The sequence below is a fragment of the Hyperolius riggenbachi genome, chromosome 9 (genome assembly GCF_040937935.1).
Source record: "Hyperolius riggenbachi isolate aHypRig1 chromosome 9, aHypRig1.pri, whole genome shotgun sequence".
Classification (NCBI taxonomy): Eukaryota; Metazoa; Chordata; class Amphibia; order Anura; family Hyperoliidae; genus Hyperolius; species Hyperolius riggenbachi.
Genome location: NC_090654.1, coordinates 128,673,314 through 128,696,178, shown reverse-complemented (window position 1 = coordinate 128,696,178; position 22,865 = coordinate 128,673,314). Strand labels below are relative to the sequence as shown.

The following is a 22,865-nucleotide window of genomic DNA, read 5'->3' as shown; positions in this document are numbered from 1 at the left end:
TGCTACCTATACTGAGCCCCCCAGCCTGCTACCTATACTGAGCCCCCCATAGCCTGCTACCTATACTGATCCCCCCAGCCTGCTACCTATACTGATCCCCCCATAGCCTGCTACCTATACTGATCCCCCCAGCCTGCTACCTATACTGATCCCCCCAGCCTGCTACCTATACTTATCCCCCCATAGCCTGCTACCTATACTGAGCCCCCCAGCCTGCTACCTATACTGATCCCCCAGCCTGTTACCTACACTGAGCCCCCCAGCCTGCTACCTATACTGAGCCCCCCAGCCTGCTCCCTATACTGATCCCCCCAGCCTGCTACCTATACTGAAGCCCCCCATAGCCTGCTACCTATACTGAAGCCCCCCATACCCTGCTGCCTATACTAAAGGCCCCTATACCCTGCTGCCTATACTGAAGGCCCCTATACCCTGCTACCTATACTGAAGCCCCCTATACCCTGCTGCCTATACTAAAGCCCCCTATACCCTGCTGCCTATACTGAAGGCCCCTATACCCTGCGGCCTATACTGAAGCCCCCTATACCCTGCGGCCTATACTGAAGGCCCTTATACCCTGCGGCCTATACTGAAGGCCCCTATACCCTGCTGCCTATACTGAAGGCCCCTATACCCTGCTGCCTATACTGAAGGCCACTATACCCTGCTGCCTATAATGAAGGCCACTATACCCTGCAACCTATACTGAATGCCCCTATACCTTGCAACCTATGGTGAAGGCCCCTATACCTTGCTAGCTATACTGAAGACACCTTTACCTAGTTACCTATACTGCGGGCACCTATGCCTGGGTACCTATACTGCGGGCAACTATACCATGGATCGCACAATACTTATGTGCAGGATTCGTTAGATTCGGGATTCGAAAGGTTCGAGATATTCGAGAACCTTTTTAGATTCGGATCCGGATTCGGATTCGAAGAAATTGTGGATTCGTCCCATCCCTATCCACAAGCCAATTTTGTTTTCCGCAAGCCTGACCTTTAAAATTGCCCACTCTTGCCGCTAATTGTGCATCTTTGGGCGCCGAAATTTACTTTCCCAGCCACATATCGCGGCTTTGAGGAGGGGGATTTAGGGTTAGCCGCCACCGGGGAGGGGGGGGGGGTCTTAGGGTTTTGCACCATGGGGGGGTGGGGTGTCTTAGGGTTTTGCACCACGGGGGGAGGGTTCTGTGTGAGAGTAGGGTTAGGTTTAGCCATAGTGAAATATCGGTAAATATTACTGATATTTATCAAAATCCAGTAGTAGAATATGGCTAACTTTAGCAATATTCTACTAGCGGCAATCTCCTGAGCCCTTTTTCCAGGTGTCTTTATTTCATGTATGCATCTTGCTTGCTTGCAGCTCCCACACTCAGCTGGGCCAGGTAATAAGCTCCTGTCAGGTAACCTTTATTAGATCCATAGTGTGAGTTAGCCCTCATTTCTGTAAAAAGCAGACATTCATCACTATCTCCGCTATGTTCCCCTTAAATCATTTCCATCTTTCTTTCCACTCACTAAGTGGTCTTCTTTTATTCCCATCACAGGGCTGCATTAAATATGAATATGGTTCTGACAAAGAGGCAGCTTAAGAACAACTAAAAGGGAAAGAAAGGGGCCTGAGCAATTCAGGATGTCACAAGTTCAAATCCCGCTAGAGCCGTTGAATGATATGAAGATGGATGGACTTTCCTGGCTGAACGGTAGAACTGGCAAGTCCGTGAGGCTCTCTCTGGCAGTAAAACTCCCCAGTCTGGACCAAAGCCATGCTAAACACATGGCAGCTAAAAGCTCGATAATATCTGTTACTCACAATGCAGCCTCTTTTTATTAGGCGGATTACCGTCAAGCAGGAATCCTCATTTAATTGAGCTGTTTGTAGGCCTTCTTTGGATAATGTCTTTTGAGAGATTTACAATAAACAATGCTTAGTTCAGAGCTCCTGACACCTTTCAGAGCCATCGCTTTCCCTAAGAGCAATCAGTGCTTTATGCGGTAGTCACGTACAGTATTGTAACAATCGGCACTACACAGACATAATTATTATGTTTGTGTCACTGTTTACCTAGTCAGTAGTCAGAAGCTCTATGCAGTATATGCATTTACTACTAACACTACCTGGCATCACACTTGGCTGCTGTTGAATCAGGAGTGATTATTTAATTTGCCATATATACACATATGCCTCCTCCCTGTAGAATGATTACACCCCACAAAACTGTAGGCATAGCTCCCAACTGTCCCTTTTTCCAAGGTTCTTTAGGAACCAAATCCCTCTGTCATTCATTCTTCCTCATTTGGGCAGCACAGTGGCATAGTGGACAGCACTCTCCCCTTGCAGTGAGTCTCTAATTTGCTAGTCATGATCATGTGCTAAAGCAGGATGTAATCGCAGCAATTGAGAGCTTTGCTAATCTAGACAAGACAAATAACATTTATATCGCGCTTTTCTCCTGGCGGACTCAAAGTGCCAGAGCTGCAGCCACAAGGACGCGCTCTATAGGCAGTAGCAGTGTGAGGGAGACTTGCCTAAGGTCTCCTACTGAATAGGTGCTGGCTTACTGAACAGGCAGAGCTGAGATTCAAACCATGGTCTCCTGTGTCAGAGGCAGAGCCCTTAACCATTACACCATCCAGCCACTACTAATCTATCATCTGATCAAATAAATTACATGTTTCTCCATGAGTTCTCCTAGACATGACCATCACTAGTAGATAGCTGTTTCCTACTGAACAGTTCCAAATTCAAATCCTGGAAAATATCCTAACAGCATGGAATCAGAGGAGCAATTCATGAATTGTGTACAGCACTGCAGAAGATGTCAGTGCTATATAGAGCACTTACCAAGGAGAGTGCAGCCCAACAGCCCAGAATTCACCGCTACGTTATGTAGGTCACTTCCCTTGCTGGGAAGGCTGGGGCGGTGTGTGTTAATCCTGTGTGTGGCTCACCTGTGCTATTCATCTTCCTGTCTGCTCACCAGCCTGAATCCACGGACCTGAATCCGCACATTGTCTCCTCCTCTCAGCCCTTTCACTCACTGTGCTGCCCATCCTATTCAGATTTTGTATCAGATTTAGCCAGTGCTCATGGTGAAAGCATGAGCGGTGCACAGAAAGAACACTGTATATTTCCAATACAGGAAGTGACATCACTACTCACTTGTAAACGGTGCTTTCACTGTGCACGGCTCATGCTATTAGTGTGGGCACCTGCTACAGCTGATCCGAAGTGTTAATATACCGGGCAGTGCAGCGAGTGACAGGGCTGTCAGGGGAAAACAAGGCGTAGATTCAGATCTCTGAATGCTGGTGGGCAGACGGAGAGACGAAGAGCACAGGTGAGCCACAGTAGTAGCACACACTGCAGCACTGCCCAAGCACCCCAGCCTACCCATCGCCCAAGGCACTGGCCTATTTGGCCATGCCAGAAATCTATCCCTGCTTTCAGCCAATCAAGAAGCTTTCTACACAGGCAAAATCAAGCTCTGCAACTACACAGAACGGTGAAAATACTGGTGCTTAGAGGGGTTTTTAACAAATTAGACCCTGTGTGGGTGACTGCTTTATATCAACCATATTTTTAAGACTGTAAGACACACTTTTTGTTCCGCAAAAATGGGAGGTGTCAGTGTGCCTTATAGTGCGAACGTGCCCCCCCCCCCCCCTTCACCACTTACCTATCCAGCGCTGCACTCTAAGTCATCCATTTATCTTCATCCACTGAATACAGACAATCACGCCACTCTACACGCTTGTCCTCCATCCTTTCTGCTTTGTGCAGTGCTCCGCCGAGCTGTGCTTCCTGTCCCTGGTGTGCATCATGCTGGAGCAGGCCCTCCCCCGATCTCTGTGTGAGCAGGCCAGGTAGGGCTGCAAGGCACATCAACAACTTAAAGGGAAGGTCTGAGCAACATTAAAATAAAAAATCCACTTCCTTCAGCCCCCTGCATCCATCCTGTGCCATCGCCACAGTTCGGGTGGCTCCCGATCCCCTCCAGTGCAGATGCCGACCTCGCCAGGTCGGCATCTGGGTCGGCTTCTTCTGCGCTCCAGCATGCGGCTCACTGGTTGTGCTGATGCAATCCAAACTGTATTGCACATGTACAGAACTACTGCTCCTGCGCAGTACAGTCTGAATGATGTCAGTGCGACTCTGAGAGCCGCAAGCAGGGAAGGCACAGGCTGGCAGGGGCTGGACTCGCTGGAGGAAGCCCTAGGTAAGTGGATTATTTTTTATTTTCAGAGTGCTTGAATGTGTCGCTGAGCTGCGAGAAATTCCAGGTGCTTGGAGCTGAAAAGATCTGCGTGTGGGCAGAACAACACCCCGCCTGGACCTACTACTGAGCTCACCAGCTTCCACCCGCATTTCTCCCGGGACTTCAGCTGCCCATCCCAGTTCAAAGCTCCCCCCTTCTCCCACAAGCAGAGACAGGAAGCCGGCCAGGAGGAAACATTTGGCATATGGTAAACAAAGAGGAGGGCTAGCACGAATCCATGCTGTCCACATTGCTGATGCCTACATAGCACACCCTGCTGAGGATATCCCCATCCACAAGGTGAGGGACAGGATGACCCACTAGATAAAGCTGGCTATATTGTAGAGGGGTTAGTTTAGTGTAGTGTAGTGTAGTGTATTATAGTGTAATGTGGTTTAGTGCAGCTTGTAGGGCAGCAGGGGAGTGTGGCTGGGCACTGTAGTTTAGATAGAGACACTTTTGGGGGGAAAGCTCCATAAGATGCCCCTACTCCATGGACGCACCGGGTGTAGCATATTTTCTCCCCCTGATTTTTTGCCGTCGAAACCTGTGTGCATCTTATGGTGTAGAGCATCTTCTAGTATAATTATTATAGTAAGGTTCCTTGAAAGAAAGGTTGTTTTTCTTACATTCCATTAAGGAGATGTTAAATGGCCAGTTTATACAAACATAGCAGAATTAAGCAAACTCAGCTCATATTTTAAAATTATTCCCAGTGATTTAGAAAATCTGGATTTAAAGTGACACTGTAGTGAGAAGGAGATGAAGACTGCAATTTTTCTTTTTAGGCCCTCCTGATTGCCAGGCAATCCTGCTGATCTCATATAACTAACAACTCCCCCCACAAACCCAGAAAAAGTATGAACATCAGGTGCTGTGAGTAACCTGTTAACGACTGCCTCACGCCAATGGGCATGAGTGCGGCGGCAGCCCCAGGACCACCTAACGTCAATTGGCGTCAAGTCCTGGGGCGGGGATTTGCAGGAGATCGTGCACGCCAATGCGCGCGCACAGGGCCGAGCCGAGGCAGAGGCGAGTGTAGAAGGGGGCACACAATCTAGCTAATTGGCTGGTGGGGGGAGGGAGGGATAATAAAATAATACAAAAATACAAAATGTGTTGTTACATTAAACAAATAAATATTTGTACATAAATAAATAAACATTGGCGGAGCAATCAGCCACCAACAGAAAGCTCTGTTGGTGGGCAGAGAAGGGGGGGGGGGGGGGAATCACTTGTGTCCTGAGTTGTACGGCCCTGCAGCAAGGCCTTAAAGCTGCAGTGGCCTATTTTGTAAAAAAAAATGGCCTGGTCACTAGGGGGGTTTAAGCCCAGGGTCCTCAAGTGGTTAAAGTCTGGCCACATTAGCTGCATGCTTGTTTTCATATGTGATTCAGACACTAGTACAGCCAAATGATTAAGCAACACTGCCAGGCAACTGACATTCTTTATAAGGAAATACATGTGGTACCCTCCTTATCCCTCTCAGTACAGTGTCCTTTAATGTGTGTGTTGTGTTTCTCCATGTGCTACTGTGACCTGCCCTCTCTTGTTATGAATGCGGTGTGCTTGACAAGGATCAGCACAGTGGTGTTAAATTGCTGGAGAAGCTGAAGACTGGAGGCATGTTGTGTCACTGTAAGTTAACTTGCTTATTTTTTTTTTTCACTTTTCTCATCCACTAGAAAGACACTTCTATCCTCCAAGGCAAAAATGTATACTGTACTACTGCACTACAGATACTCATGATATCTCCCAACTTTTTGAGATAAGAAAGAGGGACACTTAAAGAGAACCTGAACTGAAAATAAAAAGTCAAAATAACCATACACAGGTCATACTTACCTCCTGTGTAGTATTCTCATCAATCTCTTTCTCCTCTCCTGCATCCCATTTGTCCACTGTGATCAATGGAATTCTCCGTCCTCCATTTTAAAAATGGCCATTACCCCATAACAGCTTCCTGGTCAGCACACTGTTAAACTGTAATATCACCCACTTAATCCATAGAGAAACATGGACATTCAGATGTAACTGACAGCATCTAGTATATTTCAGTTCTGACAAAATATTGTCAGAACTATAAGGGATCATTGTAAGAAGAAAATGGTGAGCTTCTGAGAGGAACTGACAGTGAGGTTAGCATGTAATATCAATTTGCAGCTACATTCAGGTTCCCTTTAAGCCACACCCCTGCCACATCCTAACCATGCCCCTACCACACCCCTAGTCCAACATAGCATATAGATTTTATAAGAACAATATTTTGTTTTATAATTCAAACCACATTGGTCCTTTCTATCTTCGTTCATTGTCTTTCATATTAACATTTATAACATTTAAAAATTAGAAATATATCAATTTAAAGGATGGGAATCAAGTTTAGAGTCAATGAAACACATTTTTTAGGAGAAAAATACATATATATTTACATAGATCTGTAAATCAGTCCTGAAAGAGGGACACAAGAGTGACAGAGGGACAGGGTTCCCAAAGAGGGACTGTGCCTCCAAAAGAGGGACAGTTGGGAGCTATGCAAATACTCAATACATAAGGATTTTAGGATATAGGGTATCATTTATTTGGGCACCTCTTATCCCTTTGGTCAAAAAGAATGAAGCTACTTAGCTTAGCTTTGTGTTTGTTTGAAGTTTGTTTTCTACCTTCTTCCCTTTTGAATTAATTATTATTTTGTATATAAGGTATGTATATATTGCATATATGTTTATAATCTTTTGGCACCTTCTGAAAAACCCTATTGTATTGTCCATCTTGGATGAAGGTTAAGCTCCCTCTACTCCATCCTTTTTACCTTTTTGGAGACTGATGACAGCATCTTGTGAGTACCTAGCATTTAATGTACTAGCCAGATATACTACACCAAAAGTGTGTCTCTTTTGTTTTTGTCTCCCTCCCATCATTTTTTACTACTACAAACCTACACCTTATGCTAACCTACCATTATCTAAGCCTAACACTAATATATCCCTACCTATTCCTAACACTAATCTACACTAACACACTCACATACGTCTGTCTCCACAGCAATCTCCATCGCTTCAGCATTATGACTATATTCAGCCCCTCTGTATTGCATTCTATGCAGCGCCTGAATTGCATAATTTGCAGCCTAATAGCATAAATTGCATCATACAAATTGTCTAAGGAGGTTGCATGGTTGTATTTTTTATTTGATGTACCTGCTTGTAATGGCTGAAGCTAAACTGTGTGCAGAGGTTTACCTGTGTCTGATAAACTCTCAGGGGCATATTAGATATAAACAAATCTTTTCAATCAGATAAAGAATGAAAGGTCCAGGGTCTATTACTGCCATGTCTTCATTTTCCCCTGTAGGGACAAAAAAAGACAATCCCGATGGGAAGCCTGCGAAAGCCCCCGAAAGACACGCCGGCAAAAAGGACGCCGCTGGAAGCCGGGTAGAAGCACGTGTGAAACGGTCCTTAATGACTTGGCTCTATGAAATAAGACTTGAAACACCCAGAGTTATAGATTGCCCAGCAATCTCATGGTAAATCAGAACTCCTAGGAGTGTGTAAGGAACTACAAAGGACCAAAAAGCCTTCTTACTAAAAATCATATGCAAAATAAAGTTTGCTTTCTTAAAACACAAGGTATTTGCAATTATTCAGGTTGAAGAGAGCATATGAGGTATTTGGATTGAATTTTAAAAATTCAGGATTTGACATTTTAATGAAGTTGTGCTCTTACTCTGTAGTAGTCTGTGCTGTAGATATCACGTGACATCCCAAAATCCCCAATTTTTACTACTAGGTTGGTGCCTACGAGGCAGTTTCTTGTAGCCAAATCCCGGTGGACAAAGTGGAGGGAGGCCAAGTAAACCATACCAGAGGCGATCTGAGTGGCGATCTGCAACATCTGAGTCAAGTTCAGCTGCCCAAAGGTTTGTCCATTGCCGTTATCGAGAATCTTTGCATCTGGTCCATGCGATCTGAATTAAAGAGTAAAGAGTACTTAATGACTTAAAGCCTAATTTGTGTACCTATGATAATTTCTCTCACTTCCTATACTGACAGAAGAAGGACAGATAGAGAAACACATACATCTTTTACAGTAAAGTGGAGAACATTTAATACTGCAGCCCTGTATTAACTGTCTCCAGGACCAGCAAGATTCATAGTAAAGACATAAAGGTATGCTCTATGGTTAGGGAAAGTTCCCCAATTGGTACACAGCCATAATAAGTCAAACACTCAGATTTAAACTACTTGTAGCAAAAGAAAAATTATAATAGCTGGTAGTATACGTAAAAAAATGTGTACTTTTACCTAAATAATCTATGTTTAGTTTTTGGAGACTTTAAAGTTGGCAATCTGGAAACAGGAGCTGGGAAAAAAGGGCGCATGCCGCTAGTGGACAAAAAGGGCGCCGCCATTCACTCCCATAATAAATAGCGTTTAATGGGCGCCGAGTAGGAAAAAAGGGCGCCGGAGCTAAATAAAGTTTATAAACGGCGCCAGGAGCTAAATAAAGTTTACAAACGGCGCCCGGCGATGTTTAATGATTTATAACTGAACTTGTGGTGATTTACGTTTATAAAATGCACCCGTGCCGAATAACGTTTATGAAAATAATAAACATATTTATCTTATTTAAATAATTAAAACATTATTTAAAGTTTTATCTCTTACTGTTTGTAAAACATTATTATTCACAAAATAAAGCGATCAGTACGTAACGTAAATTGCAAAATTTTTTTTGAATCCACAATTAGTAAAACATTATTATCCACATAATAAAGGGGGGTCTTAGGTTTAGGCACCAACAGGGGGGTCTTAGGTTTAGGCACCAATAGGGGGGTCTAGGGGTTAGGGGTAGGTACAGGGAGGGGTACTTAGGCAACAACAGGGGGGGGTCTTAGGTTTAGGCACTAACAGGGGGGTCTTAGGTTTAGGCACCAACAGGGGGGTTTTAGGTTTAGGCATTAACAGGGGGGTCTTAGGTTTAGGCACCAACAGGGGGGTCCTAGGTTTAGGCACCAAGAGGGGGGTCTAGGGGTTAGGGGTAGGTACAGGGAGGGTTACTTAGGCACCAACAGGGGGGGTCTTAGGTTTAGGCACCAACAGGGGGGTCTTAGGTTTAGGCACCAACAGGGGGGTCTTAGGTTTAGGCACCAACAGGGGGGTCTTAGGTTTAGGCACCAACAGGGGGGTCTTAGGTTTAGGCACCAACAGGGGGGTCTTAGGTTTAGGCACCAACAGGGGGGTCTTAGGTTTAGGCACCAACAGGGGGGTCTTAGGTTTAGGCACCAACAGGGGAGTCTAGGGGTTAGGGATAGGTACAGGTAGGGTTCTGTGTAAGAGTAGGCTTAGGTATAGTTTTAGTAAAATTTTAGTAATAATTACTAATGTATTACAACATTTATTACGAACGTAGTTATATTTATATCATCTTTATAAACAATATTTTCAAATTTTATTATAACAACAAACCATAAATGACGGTTATTCACAATAATATACAATTATAACAATTAAACATATATTATTGGTTTTTTTATAAACGTAATTATAAGTTTAACTTTTGAAACAGGGAAGATTAACGTTTTCACAATTTCCGATTTCATAAACATTATTTAATGATTTATAATTTTGTTAAACATTATTTGTAAACGAAATATAGCACACTATATTTATAAACCCTATTAATGATTAATTATTATTTAGAGTTTACACCCCGCGCCCTTTTTGTCCAGGCGCCCTTTTTGTACGTACGCCTGGAAACAACCTTCAGACAGGAGTCCACAGAAATCATTGGTCAGTCCAGACCTATGCATGACAATAACCATAAAAAATGTGTCTCTGTTATCTCCTTAGTAAGACCCCAAAACTGCAGGATGTCACAGGCAGCCCAGTGTCTAGTTGTAATACCTGTGGGGCCAATCACCCAGTCTCTGTTTATTCCAAGTGATGGACAATCTTCTTCTATTTAAGCCTCTTAGACAGCTAATCTAATCAATATTTCAAAGAGGAGTGCATTAGCCAGGGAGATGGCTGCCTAGAAGAGGCAGATTGACAGTTATAATAGGAACACAGATAGAATAGGAGAGGAACAATGCGACCTCTGTTGTGTTACAACTTTTCACTGGTACACTCCTCCTGGTTCTTTCAGACTGAATGCTTCTTTTACACCTAAATCTGCTTACACTCTAAGGGCCAGTGCACACCAAAAACCGCTAGCGGATCCGCAAACGCCAGCAGTTTTTGAAGAGGTTTTTCAGAGCGATTCAAGGCATGTTTAGAGAGCATTTCTAAACATGCCTAGTGTTTTTGGAGCGTTTTTGTGTAGCGTTTTTTATATTTTGTTACAGTACAGCTGTAACTGAACAGCTACTGTAACAAAGATGCTTGTAAAACCGCTCTGATCTAGCGTTTTTCAGAGCAGTTTTTCACTTTCCTACACTTAACATTGAGGCAGAATCGCCTCAGAAATCAGCAAAAATGCTGCAGGACCCGAGTTTGCGTTTGGGGAAAAAATTAACCGCTCTGGTGTGCACCATCCCATTCACTTTTATTAGCCAAGCGGTTTTCCCCCCGCAAGCGTTTAAAAAAACCTCTCAGAACTGCTCTTGGTGTGCACCAGCCCTAATTCAACAGCCTACCCATACACATATGAAGTGTGTTTCTTAAGATGCTGATAAAACTGCCAAGAAGTTTTTAAAAGGCAACACAAACACGACCAATTTGAAAATCTTAGTAAGAGAGGGAAACATGTATAACTTTTCACAGGTAATGAGGAAGATGTGTCATGATATTACAAAAAAAGGATTTAAAAAATTCTCCTTCATAATTAGGTATGTTTACGGATCGTTCTGTCACCAAAAAAGTGTACATCACATTAGCTTCAAAATCTATGGCATACAATACAAGGCATGGGGAAATTCCAACTAATAAACTTGTGTATGTAAGCAATGTATGAAGAAAATAATTTACATGACAACATGACAAGAAATGTAACATACATGCTGATCACTTAGAATATAAGCATGCACACACTAGCAGAAGGGTTACAGAGAAACATTTACATAGCAAATCCAGGTATATAGATTGTTTTACAAAAACATGCATGCAATTGCAAGAAATGTCTGCCAAGGTTGCCTAGTGATAACCAATTATTTTAACCTATTTGTTTTCTCATTCCAACTAGAATTACTAGTTATGGTCATCACTGACCTGAGGAAGCGGTTAAGGTCTCCATGTTTCATATACTCAAACACCATGAGGAGTGGCTCTCCATCAGTGCACACACCATAGAACTTCACAATGTGTTCATGTTGTAGGACAGTAAGGAGCTCAGCCTCACGCTGGAAGTCTTGACGGGCTGCCTCTGTTGCTTCTTTAAGGGCCTGGGAATTAACAAGAAAATATGTAACTATTTCAAGATAGATCGTAAAATAGCTTAGGAGTTTAACAGCACCAGTAGGACAATGGCCTCAATTCACTAAGCTTATCTCCTGTCTTTAATAACGTTTCTAGAGTTATCACCATAGTGATGAGGCATGTAGTATTCAGGAAACATTTTACCTCAGGCAAACCTAAAGTTAATTAAAGACAGGCTGTTAATTAACTGCATGTGAAAATAACTACAGAGGAGGTACCTTAACTACAGAGGAGGTAACTTAACTACATAGGAGGTACCTTAACTACAGAGGAGGTAACTTAACTACAGAGGAGGTAACTTAGCTACAGAGGAGGTAGCTTAAGAAATGAAGAGATAAGATAACTCTCTCACTGTGTGGAGGTAAGTTTCCTCTTGCCTTAATATCTCCACCATGATCTTAGTGAATTGAGGCCAATGTTATAGTTGGAGGAGTCCAAATAGGATTTGAAATGCTACACCAGCAACAAGTGAGGTTTAAGTGGTTTATGTGAGTGACATTCTAATAGGTATTTATGTCTCTAAAATGGCTCAAAAGATACTTAAAGACAAACAGAAATATCCATTTTGAATGGGCAATGATTGCTAGTGACAGGACCAGACATACATAACAGAGTTCCACGTTTTGGACAGCATTGTATAATATTTTTATGCTTTAGATATAAATCAAATAATACTCTTAGAAGCTCTGGATGATATGACAGTAAAAAAGCAATAGAAAAAAAAATAGTTTGCAATCACCTTCACAGCTACCAGCGTCTTCTCCTGTTCTGGGGTCAGGTTGTAGCATTCAGCCAAGTAGACCTTGCCAAAAGCCCCTTCTCCTAGTTCCCACTTGGGCATAATGTCTCTTCTCTTAATGTGCTGGACACCTGGAAAGCAGGACATCTCTGTAGCTGAAAAATGTAAGTACTGTCACAACAAACTAGAATACATGTATGAAGCCCAATAGAACAGGAGGTCTATTATCTAATGGCAAATAGTACTCTCACCTTGCAGAGCTAAGATGCCCAAGTCAAATTTGGGCCAACACACATCTGAATGTAGTTTGTTCTCTTCATGTTTGTGTGGGCTTCGCCCAGTTAATCTGGTTTCACCCCAGAACCGTACATACAAGTTAATTGGTGCCATCCTCAAATTGTTTTTAGTCTACGGTATGGACATATGACTATAACCTAGGTGAGAATAGATCTTAAGCTCCTCTGAGGGGCAATTACCCTCAAGTAAATCTCTGTGGAAGATGTCAGTGCTGTACAAATAAATAATAATAATAATAGTAATTGTAATTTTTGACTGTATTATCCCCCCCCCCCCCACTGTCCCAGGGGAGTTATAATGAAATCCTAAAAAAAGATTTGTTCAAATACCATATCCACAGTCCTTTAGGTGTCTACGTTTCTGTGGTAGTTTTAGACCAATCATAAGACTGATTTTCTGTTTTTTTTCCATTTCCATTTTTCTGGGTTTTTGTTTTATCCATTTTTTTTGCATAAAAGAATGCAAAAAAAATGACTAATAAAATACTCCTGGAAATCAGAAAAACGGAAAATCGTAAAAATGGAAATTTGCATTGATAAAGTGGTGAAGTGGACTATAACTATAACTAAATACATTTATTTGGCACTGATGTTTCTTGCAGCATCATTGAACAATTCAGGTTACTAATTGTCCCTCAGAGTGGCTCACAATCTGATATCCGACAAATCCCAGTCTAGGGCCAATTAAGGGGGAGAACTAATTTGCAGTAGGTTTGCATGAAGAAATCTCAGAGGAAAGTATTGGAGAACTGACACACTCCATGCAAATAGTGCCTGGCTTGGGACTCTAATGCTGCAAGAGAAAAATATTAAACACTTACCCACTATCAGAGCCGGGACAAAGTCCTCCAGCACCCAAGGCTGAGACACCACCGTGCGCCCCTCCATCCCTCCCACCCCAGCTGTCACACACGGATTGCTATTAGACTAAGAGGGCCACAGGGCCCACAACCTCCCCAACACCTTAATATATAGTTATCTGGCTTGCAGTCACTGCTATGTATCCCCTTTTCTTATTTCTTTCTGCTTCATACAGAATTAGGAATGACAGCTGAATGAATTGTGCGCCCCCTCATACACTGCGCCCTGAGGCTGGAGCCTCTCCAGCCTATGCCTCGGCCCGGCCCTGCCCACTATGCTACCCATCATTATCTCTATCACATTGCTGCATGCCTGCCCAGAATTACAGTTCTGAATAAGGGAACTCACAAGCATCACAGAAGTACTGTGGGTTTTCAATAAAGTTTGGTTTCACCCCATCAAGCTTTCCCTCAGCAGAGGTGAGAGGACTGGCACCGAAATTCATGAAATGGAGAGACATGGCCAGGTCATCTTCTTGTGCCAAGACAGCTGCTCCTGAAAGAAAGGAAAATTAAGAAACAGTTAGTAAAACATACTATGCCTTGAAGTCAGTAAGGTATACTATTTAATCATAATTTGGGCTATACTTTAATCATACTTTGGGATGGTACAGTGTTCTTTCCATGAAGCATGTGTCAGCTTACTGTATTATTTGCTGTACTATACTGTACTGAACTTTACTGTGTTATTTACCTTAATGTACCTTAAAGTAAACCTGTAATGTCACAAACCATGACCAAACTAGGACAACTGCTAGTACCTGGAGAGCCTGCATGTTAGTAAGATTTTTACCCTGACGGACAAGAGCAATTTTCACTTTTCACTGCTCATCCCTTTCATTTGCCAGTAGCTTAGTCACTACCAATCACAAGAAATTGATCTATATCTTGTTTTTTTTTTACCACTAATGGGGCTTTTTGGGGTTGATATTTGTTTTCAGTAATTACTTTATTTTCTATGCATTTTAAAGGGAAAAACAAGGAAAAAAATGAAAAAAATACACTATTTCTACTATTTCTCCAATTTCATCCCCTATAGTTGTAATATAAACACTGCTAGTGTGCATAAAACCCACACATTTTATCTGCCTATTTGTCCTGGTTATCACAAGATTTTAATTATGTCCCTAGTACAAATTATGATGACAATGTATTATTTGGAAATAAAGGTGTATTTTTTCTATGGTGTTTTTTTCCCACACGCACGCGCACAGCGGCAGCAGCACTGTCTGACTTATAAAAACATCCCGGAGCCATTAAGAGGCTCTAGCAGGACGTTTTTATAAGTCAGCTTGTCATTAAGTGGTTAAAGAGGAACTTTACTGAATATACCTTAATGAATAAAATTAATTATTTCACTTTATAAATTATTTAGTCTGTGTTTGCCTGTTGAGAATCTTCCCTCACCCTGATTTACTTTCTGAAATTTGTCACAGGTGGTGACTTATTTACTGCTAGCAAATTGTTTGTTTTGAAGTGAGGAGAAACAACACCAAGTCTCCCATAGTGCACTGGGAGGAGAAGGCTTTGTAGCATTATAGCCTAGTCTATGCATCACCGGGAGGGTGTGGTTGCATACACATTTATACAGCTCTTGCTATAGGAAGTGTTCTGATGCTGAAACTGGTATAATTAATATACAATTGTGTATCCTGAGTAATGTAGTACATTCTACCATAAGTGTATACCTAAAATCAATAAAGCTAAGTATGTCACTTCCACTTAGGTACAATTTAAGCCTCATCCCTAAATTTCAGCCTATTAAGCTGTACTTTAAATTTTTAAACTTGGTCCTTATCCTCAAATGAACCCCTTAAAGAGAAACGTAACCAAGAATTCAACTTCATCCCAATCAGTAGCTGATACCCCCTTTCCCATGAGAAATCTATTCCTTTTCACAAATGAATCATTGGGAGCTCTGTATGGCTGATATTGTGGTGAAACTCCTCCCACTGTGAGGACCATGGTCCTGGCAGTTTCCTGTCTGTGAACCTTGTTGCTTTGAGGGAAAAAGCTGTTTACAGCTGTTTCCAACTGCCAAAAAAGCAAGCAGCAGCTACATCTACTGACATCACCTGCCAGCAGTAAAAATGTCACCATGTGATAAATGTCAAAACTTCAATAAGGGAGATGAAAGCTTTTACAATGGGCAAACACTGACTAAATCATTTATACATAATTACTGTAAAAATGAAGCACTTTTTTATTACATTATGTTCACTGAAGTTCCACTTTAAATTCAATGTAGCATTTATCCCCCACTAAACCTCTTAACCTAGTTTCTAATTTTTTTCTGAACATTTAAACATATTGTAACCCCTAGAAATTAACCCAAGTAAACTCCACAATCATCCCACCCCTTTTCCATTTCAGAGCATATAAAAAACTCTTCCCTTTTCTTCACCACTTGATACTAGTACATATCTAATCTAATAGTAAAAAAAGGGATTAGTGTAATGATCTGCTCTGCTGTCTGCACAGGCAGACAGCCTTTTGACCATTTTTTAGGTCTGAGTGCTGGAAAAGAGACCTGTCTTCACTCTGCAAGTTGCAGAGTTGCTGTTCTGGTGAGGAATTTGCATCCACTTGTCATGTAAATTGCTTAGCTGCTTCCTTTGATGGCTTGCAGTATAAATACCATTTCCCTTCCAGAATTCCCTGCTGGTCATAAAGGTTTGATCCTGCTAGACTTACCTTGAGTCTCAGCCCTCTGCTCATTGTAGGCTATTATTGTTAGCTTAGAGTAGTTACCCCTTGGGAGTGCTCCTTGCATTCCTATTTAGTGCAGTCAGGTTTGTGTTATATTTGTACTGCTTATTCTGTCTTGTCTTGTCCTTGCGATTGCACTGTCACCAGCGGTTGGCGGTAGTGAATCGTTTTTCCATTGTGATAGTTCTGTCCCCAGCGGCGGCTGACAGAAAATCGCTCTGTCTGTTTGGATCGCACTTGCCCTAGCGTTAGAGGCGGTGGATCTCTCCGTATTCTGTCTTGTCCTTGCGATTGCACTGTCGCCAGCGGTTGGCGGTAGTGAATTGTTTTTGTCTTCCCGTTGCAATTATTCTGTCGCCAGCAGCGGCTGACAGAAAATTGCTCTGTCTGTTTGGATCACACTCACCCTAGCGTTAGAGGTGGTGGATCTCTCTGTATTCTGTCTTGGAGTTTAACCTCAGCTGCGGTTGCTGCTGGTTACTCTTTCTGTCTGTCTTGGTGTACGGATCGCCCTCTTGCGGAAGAGCAGTGGATCCTTTCTCACTTGTTTCTGTTGTCTGTCTATCTGTCAGTCTGGAGTAAACGCTTGCTGTTGCCTGAGGTAAGGCAACCGATTAGCAAGCGTTTCTGTTATTTGTTTGTTTGTGTTCCCTGTGTTCTTTTGTTAGTCAGGGTTGGCGAGTTTTGTCTCTGTTGCGCTTTTCGTGCGGAGACCGCGCCATTAACGTGTTTTGTCGCTGTTGCGCTTCTCGTGCGGCAACCGCGTTTAGCGACTGCGTTTGTTATTTTCCTTGGCGTTCTGATTGTTATTGTTTGCTGTGCCTTCTTACATCACATATGCTCTGTCTTTACTCTCGTGTCACTATAAACAATCGCCTTTCTGGTGATTGCTTTCCCACTTGGTCTTCGCTGGTGTGTGTTCACCGTCGTTGGGTGGCGACTAGATTGGTGGACATACATAGATTCTGTCTCTGTGCTCTCTCTCTCTCTCACTAGGGGCTATCTTGCCCTGCATTGCTTCCCTTCGTACAATTCCTATCTGGCATCTGTGACAGTGCAGAGGGTTTATTCCTCTGTACTCCACAGCTCCATCTGCCGATTGGGAATTCCCCTCTACATGTGCATTGCACCAAAGCTGGGTTCTGTTATTCAGGCATTTGTGGAGGATTTCTGCAGTGTCAGCGCACGGCTGCGCTGACCTCGGAGATAATTCCCCAATCGTTACAATTAGCCCATGGTTCCAATGTAAAACATGCAGCCATGTGACCATTATGAAGGAAAAGTGCTAGATCACACATGTGTTATAATGACCTATTATCTTATATAGAGCTGACAAAAACCCATTGTCCTTCCCCTTTTTATAAAGAGGTCTGAGGAGGTAGCAATCATTTATTTACAAATTCTACAATGGATATCTGGTGCTTTGAGCATGTTTTGTTATTAAAAATGTCCACATTCTATCAACTCCCCCACATATTCAAGCAGAGTTTCTGAAGAAATAAATCTATACCTTCAAATGGAAGCTTAAATGCTCATGACTAATGAGTAATGTAAGTTTTTCCATATTACTGAGTAACATGAGCTGGACGCAAGACAGAAGACAAATCAATATCTGCTTATGGTGGAGCAGCAAGTCAAGTGATCCTCAAAAACAGAAATAAATATAGACAAAGGAGTCTTTTTATAAAGAATAAGTGAACCCAGGTCTACTATCACTTTCTGGGGTCACCCTAGTAATAATAGTTTTTCCTGGTAGCCTATGGTATCAGTGTGCTGATCTGCTGAGTGATCATCACTAAAGGAGCATTGTGGTCCAGAATCTAGATTCATTAAATTAGCTGTAAGCATGACCAAACAGAATCTGGCACCCATCTTCTGATTGGACCAGGCTCAAAGCCTATTAGAAGCCAGCATCAGGCAAATCACATAATGCATTAGCTCAGATTGGCTGTAATATTAGGAATCTTAAATATAGGGAGGAAGTTCATATCTCCATGTCAGGTTTTTAAACTGAACAGCTATCAGAAGTCTGGCCTGGCATCTCCTAAATCCTTAGATGAAATAAAATTTAGGGTAAAAGCAATGATCTGATTGAATTTTTAACACTAGCTTACTGTTTTACCTTCTGACAGACAGATATCACATTTCCCCCCAGTTATGGACATGCAAACTCAGTGGACACGTGACCCGTTTCCAGCTTTCCAAAATAAGACGTGATTCACTGTAGTGGAAAATAGGGAGATATTGCAGGTTTCCTCCTCTCCTGTAGCTTTGGGCTGACTTCAATCTTGCATGAGGCCCCCCTACCCAGTCAGTCTACCTATGCAGTTATTCCCATGTGGGTGGTGGAGGTGTCAACCAGTGCTGGGCCGAAATTACGCATTAGCGTAATTACGCATCGTAATTCACTACAAATGCACCGTAAGCGTTACGTGTAAGGTTACGGTATTACACTTAATTAATTACGCGTAGACCGTAGGTTACGTTATTACGCGTAACAAATTACGCGTAAGACAGTAAACTCTTATTGAAATTACACAGTCTGCCGTAATCGCGTAATATTACGCTCCCGTATAATATAAAAAAGCCGCTGACTTTAAGGGTTAATAGCAAAGCCCCCTTAAGTGCTAAGAGCCTCAAATTTGGAGAATGTATTAAGGAGATCAGAAGGAATAAGAGGAAAATTTTTTTTTTTCAAAAAGACCTTATAGTTTTTGAGAAAATCGATGTTAAAGTTTCAAAGGAAAAATATATACATTTAAAAACCCGCCGACTTTAACGGTTAATAGCAAAGCCTGCTTAAAATTTAGGAACACCAAAGTCCCAGGGTATATTAGGGGATCAGTGGGAATGAGAGGAAAATTTTTTTTTTCAAAAAGACCTTATAGTTTTTGAGAAAATCGATTTTTAAATTTCAAGGGCAAAAATGTCTTTTAAATGCGGAAAATGTCAGTTTTTTTTGCACAGGTAACAATAGTGTTTTATTTTCATAGATTCCCCCAAGTGGGAAGAGTTTTACTTACTTCGTTCTGAGTGTGGGAAATATAAAAAAAAATGACGTGGGGGTCCCCCCTCCCAGACCTCTTTAACCCCTTGTCCCCCATGCAGGCTGGGATAGCCAGAATGCGGAGCACCGGCCGCGTGGGGCTCCGCACCCTGACTATACCAGCCCGCATGGTCCATGGATTGGGGGGTCTTGGAAGGGGAGGGGCAGCCAAGCTTTCCCCTCCCCCTCCGAGCCCTTGTCCAATCCAAGGACAAGGGGCTCTTCTCCACCTCCGATGGGCGGTGGAGGTGGAGGCCGCGATTTCCTGGGGGGGGGTTCATGGTGGCATCTGGGAGTCCCCTTTAAAAAGGGGTCCCCCAGATGCCCACCCCACCTCCCAGGAGAAATGAGTATAGGGGTACTTGTACCCCTTACCCATTTCCTTTAAGAGTTAAAAGTAAATAAACACACAAACACTTAGAAAAAGTATTTTGATTGAACAAAAAACATAACCACGAAAAAAGTCCTTTAATATTCTTAATTAACCATTAATACTTACCTGTCCCTTTAAAAGCCAGTTCCCACGCAATATCCTCGGAAATTGGCTAATCAGTTACAATGTAACAAAGTTGTTACAATGTAACAACTTTGTTACTTTGTAACTCCACCGCACCCGACGTCACTCGCCGCTCACCCGCCGGCCGCTGCATACACTTACGCTAAGTCCCCGCCGGCTCCCGCCGTCCACTCCCCCCACACCTGTCACCCATATACATGCTGGCACCCATGGGTGCCAGCATGTATATAGGTGACATGTGGGAGAGGCGGGGAGGGCAGCGAGAGCCGGCGGGACTTAGCGTCCTGCACACCCGACAGAGCTCTGAGCTATATAGCTCAGAGCTCTCTAAAGCATCTTTGTATTTGGGCTCCAAGGAGCCCCATTGGTCCTTAGCAGACCAATGGGGTTCCTTCAAATCAGAAAGACTGAGGCGCTACACCTGCTAATGCCGAAATTCTGTTTTGTCCCCACGTTTATTGCCTGATGAAGCCGGCTGGGCCTGCAAAACGCGTGGCACTTTTTTGGGGTACTATTTAATAAATGTGATTGCTACTATTCAGACAGTCTTTCGTGTCTGCTTTATGGAGGTAAGTCCACCACTTCCTCCCAGCAAATTTTAAAGTTTTTATCCGCTTTTATCCTGCTGGCGCCTCTGTTCTCCTACGGCTATGGGAAATACTGGTCTGCACTGCTGCTACCTGCACCCTCTACCCACACTCCCGCCGGGACCCACCATGCAGATCACATAAAAATACAGACATGTTTGGTGTATTCATCAAAATGTAGATTGAAAATGTTATCATTCCTTTAGATTCAGTGTTTCTGTTGAATATGACATTGGATTTGTTGAAAGTACCACTTAGTATATAGGCATCTTATGCTGGGTACCCATGGTATGATTTTCCGTGCGATAGATGCATCCGATTGATAAAATCCCTCATATCCGATATTACTCCCGATCGATTCTGCCCTGGATTTCTCATAGAAGTGAATGAAAAAGATACGAAAAATGAGCGAAAATAAGAGAATCGAGCACAGAATCGAGTGCGGAATTGAGCGGAAAAAACGATTGGGTCGGAAAATCGCACTAAAAATCGTACCGTGTGTACCCATCATCTGGCGTGAAAATAAACTTATGAAGTAATGAATTGTATGCGCAGTACAGCTAGAAAATAGAACATTAGTGGCAAAGAAGCGAGTCTCATATGGTTTCCAGTACAGTAAGAGTTAAGAAACTTCACTTGTAATCTATATGCAAAAGAGCATCTCTGAGCTCTCCTACCCAAACTTGGGTCGGCTACAGTGCTGTTTTCTGAAGCACTTATACATCAAAGAAACAGTGAAAGTCAGCGTCAGATACTGCAAGGAAGTTCAAAGGGCCATTATCTCTGCTCTGTTTCATAGTTTAAAATACAGTGTGGTTTGTAAATTGCCTACATGACAGAATGATGCAATGTTCTAAAAACAAACTATATAACTGAAAATACAAATATGAGACTCTTTTCTTTGCTACTAATGTTCTATTAATTATGCATACTACACATACAATTCATTATATCATAAGTTTGGTTTTTTTTGTTCGCTTTAGAGTCACTTTAATACTTCCTGAATTACTTTCATGAACAAGTACTGTATGTGAAAGATGTATTCTGACCCCCCTCTGACTTAATTGGTTGCATGCTTGTTGTAGGTGTGAGACTGCAGATGCCAAAAGATCAGTATCACAGCCAGGCTACTTATATTTTTTTTAAAGGGAATAAAGATGGCAGCCTTCATACTCCTTTTACTTCAGGTTTCCCTTTAAAGAGACTCTGTAACAAAATTTTCAGCCTTATTTCTTCTATCCTATAAGTTCCTATACCTCTTCTAATGTGGTTTGTCTAACTGCAGCCTTTCCTAGTTGCACAGTGGCTGTATTATCTCTGTTATATAATCTAATATCCTTTCCTCTGATGGCTTTGTCGGGCTCAGGCACTCAGGCTGGAATGTGCAGCTCTGCTTGTGATAGGATATAAGCTATACACACCCTCTCCACACCCCCTGCAGGCTCTGTGTGAGTCACAGACTGAGCTCCTCTGAGCCTATCACATTCTGGTAACAGCCATGTCTTTTGTTAGTAAACACTTCCTAAAACTGGCATTTACAAGCCAGGATTGCAGCAGGGAGTGGCAGAAACAGCACAGAGGGGCCCAGGAGAACATAATGAATAGAATAGTATGCTTTTTGTTGTAAGAATTTTAGAGTACAGATTCTCTTTAACAATAAATGGTGCTTCTAATAGTGGAGTGGAAGGGGTTACTCTAATTGCTCCATAGATGGAGACGTAACTGCAAGCTACTTTTCCATCTCACCCTTCATACAATCTTCGCCACACTCTACAGCTTAGCAGGCCCTGGGGAAACAGACACATCAAACCCATTTAAAGCTTGAATCAATTTCAAAAGTGAATTAGCAACTTAGAGGCCAGTGCAGGGGAAACAATCGCTAATGAAGTGCGTCTCTTTTCAAATCGCTCTATTCTTGCCTTAGTTAAAGTGCAAGAAATGCAGTTATGGATATTGCTGAAAAACAAGTTCAGCAATGCTGCTTAGAGTTAAGGAATAACTCCACAAATGTAGCAGTTTAAAAAGGGGGGAAAAAAACACTTCCTTTTCTGTGTCAAAGTTTATGTCGTTTATAACCCAAATAGTACGGTATCGGTGGAAAGTCGGAAGAATTTAGCAAGATAGTTTCTCCACTCCCGAGCATGTTGCTGGAGCTCTCCTTCCTCGGCTGTATATGTCAATCATGATGATGCAATGGTGTAAGCAGGACACAGTCAGATACGTCAGGGTTAGGCTACACAGCTATCTAGCTTGAGAAAAGACAAGCATCCATAAAGTTCAACCTGTCAATCCTCATTGCATCTCAGTACAGAGAAAAGGAAAGCCACAAGGTTTGAAAAGATCCCTTCCCACACCTAGCAATCATAGTTGTGGAAGTCCTATAATATATATATATATATATATATATATATATATATATATATATATAT

The 22,865-nt window shown here is 42.4% G+C and overlaps 1 protein-coding gene across 4 annotated transcripts in view; it reads right to left on the bottom strand.

Moving 5' to 3' along the window:
• NTRK1 (neurotrophic receptor tyrosine kinase 1) overlaps positions 1-22,865 on the bottom strand; it is a 184,803-nt gene that overhangs the window by 20,158 nt on the left and 141,780 nt on the right. For 3 of the 4 annotated variants that reach the window (XM_068253493.1, XM_068253496.1, XM_068253495.1), the window contains exons 12-15: positions 13,927-14,073; positions 12,422-12,576; positions 11,476-11,648; positions 7,994-8,234 (exon numbers count right to left, since the gene is read on the bottom strand). In XM_068253493.1, the coding sequence (XP_068109594.1) occupies positions 7,994-8,234; positions 11,476-11,648; positions 12,422-12,576; positions 13,927-14,073 (716 nt within the window). The remainder of the gene's footprint in view (positions 1-7,993; positions 8,235-11,475; positions 11,649-12,421; positions 12,577-13,926; positions 14,074-22,865) is intronic. The other variant, XM_068253494.1, reaches the window with a different exon arrangement.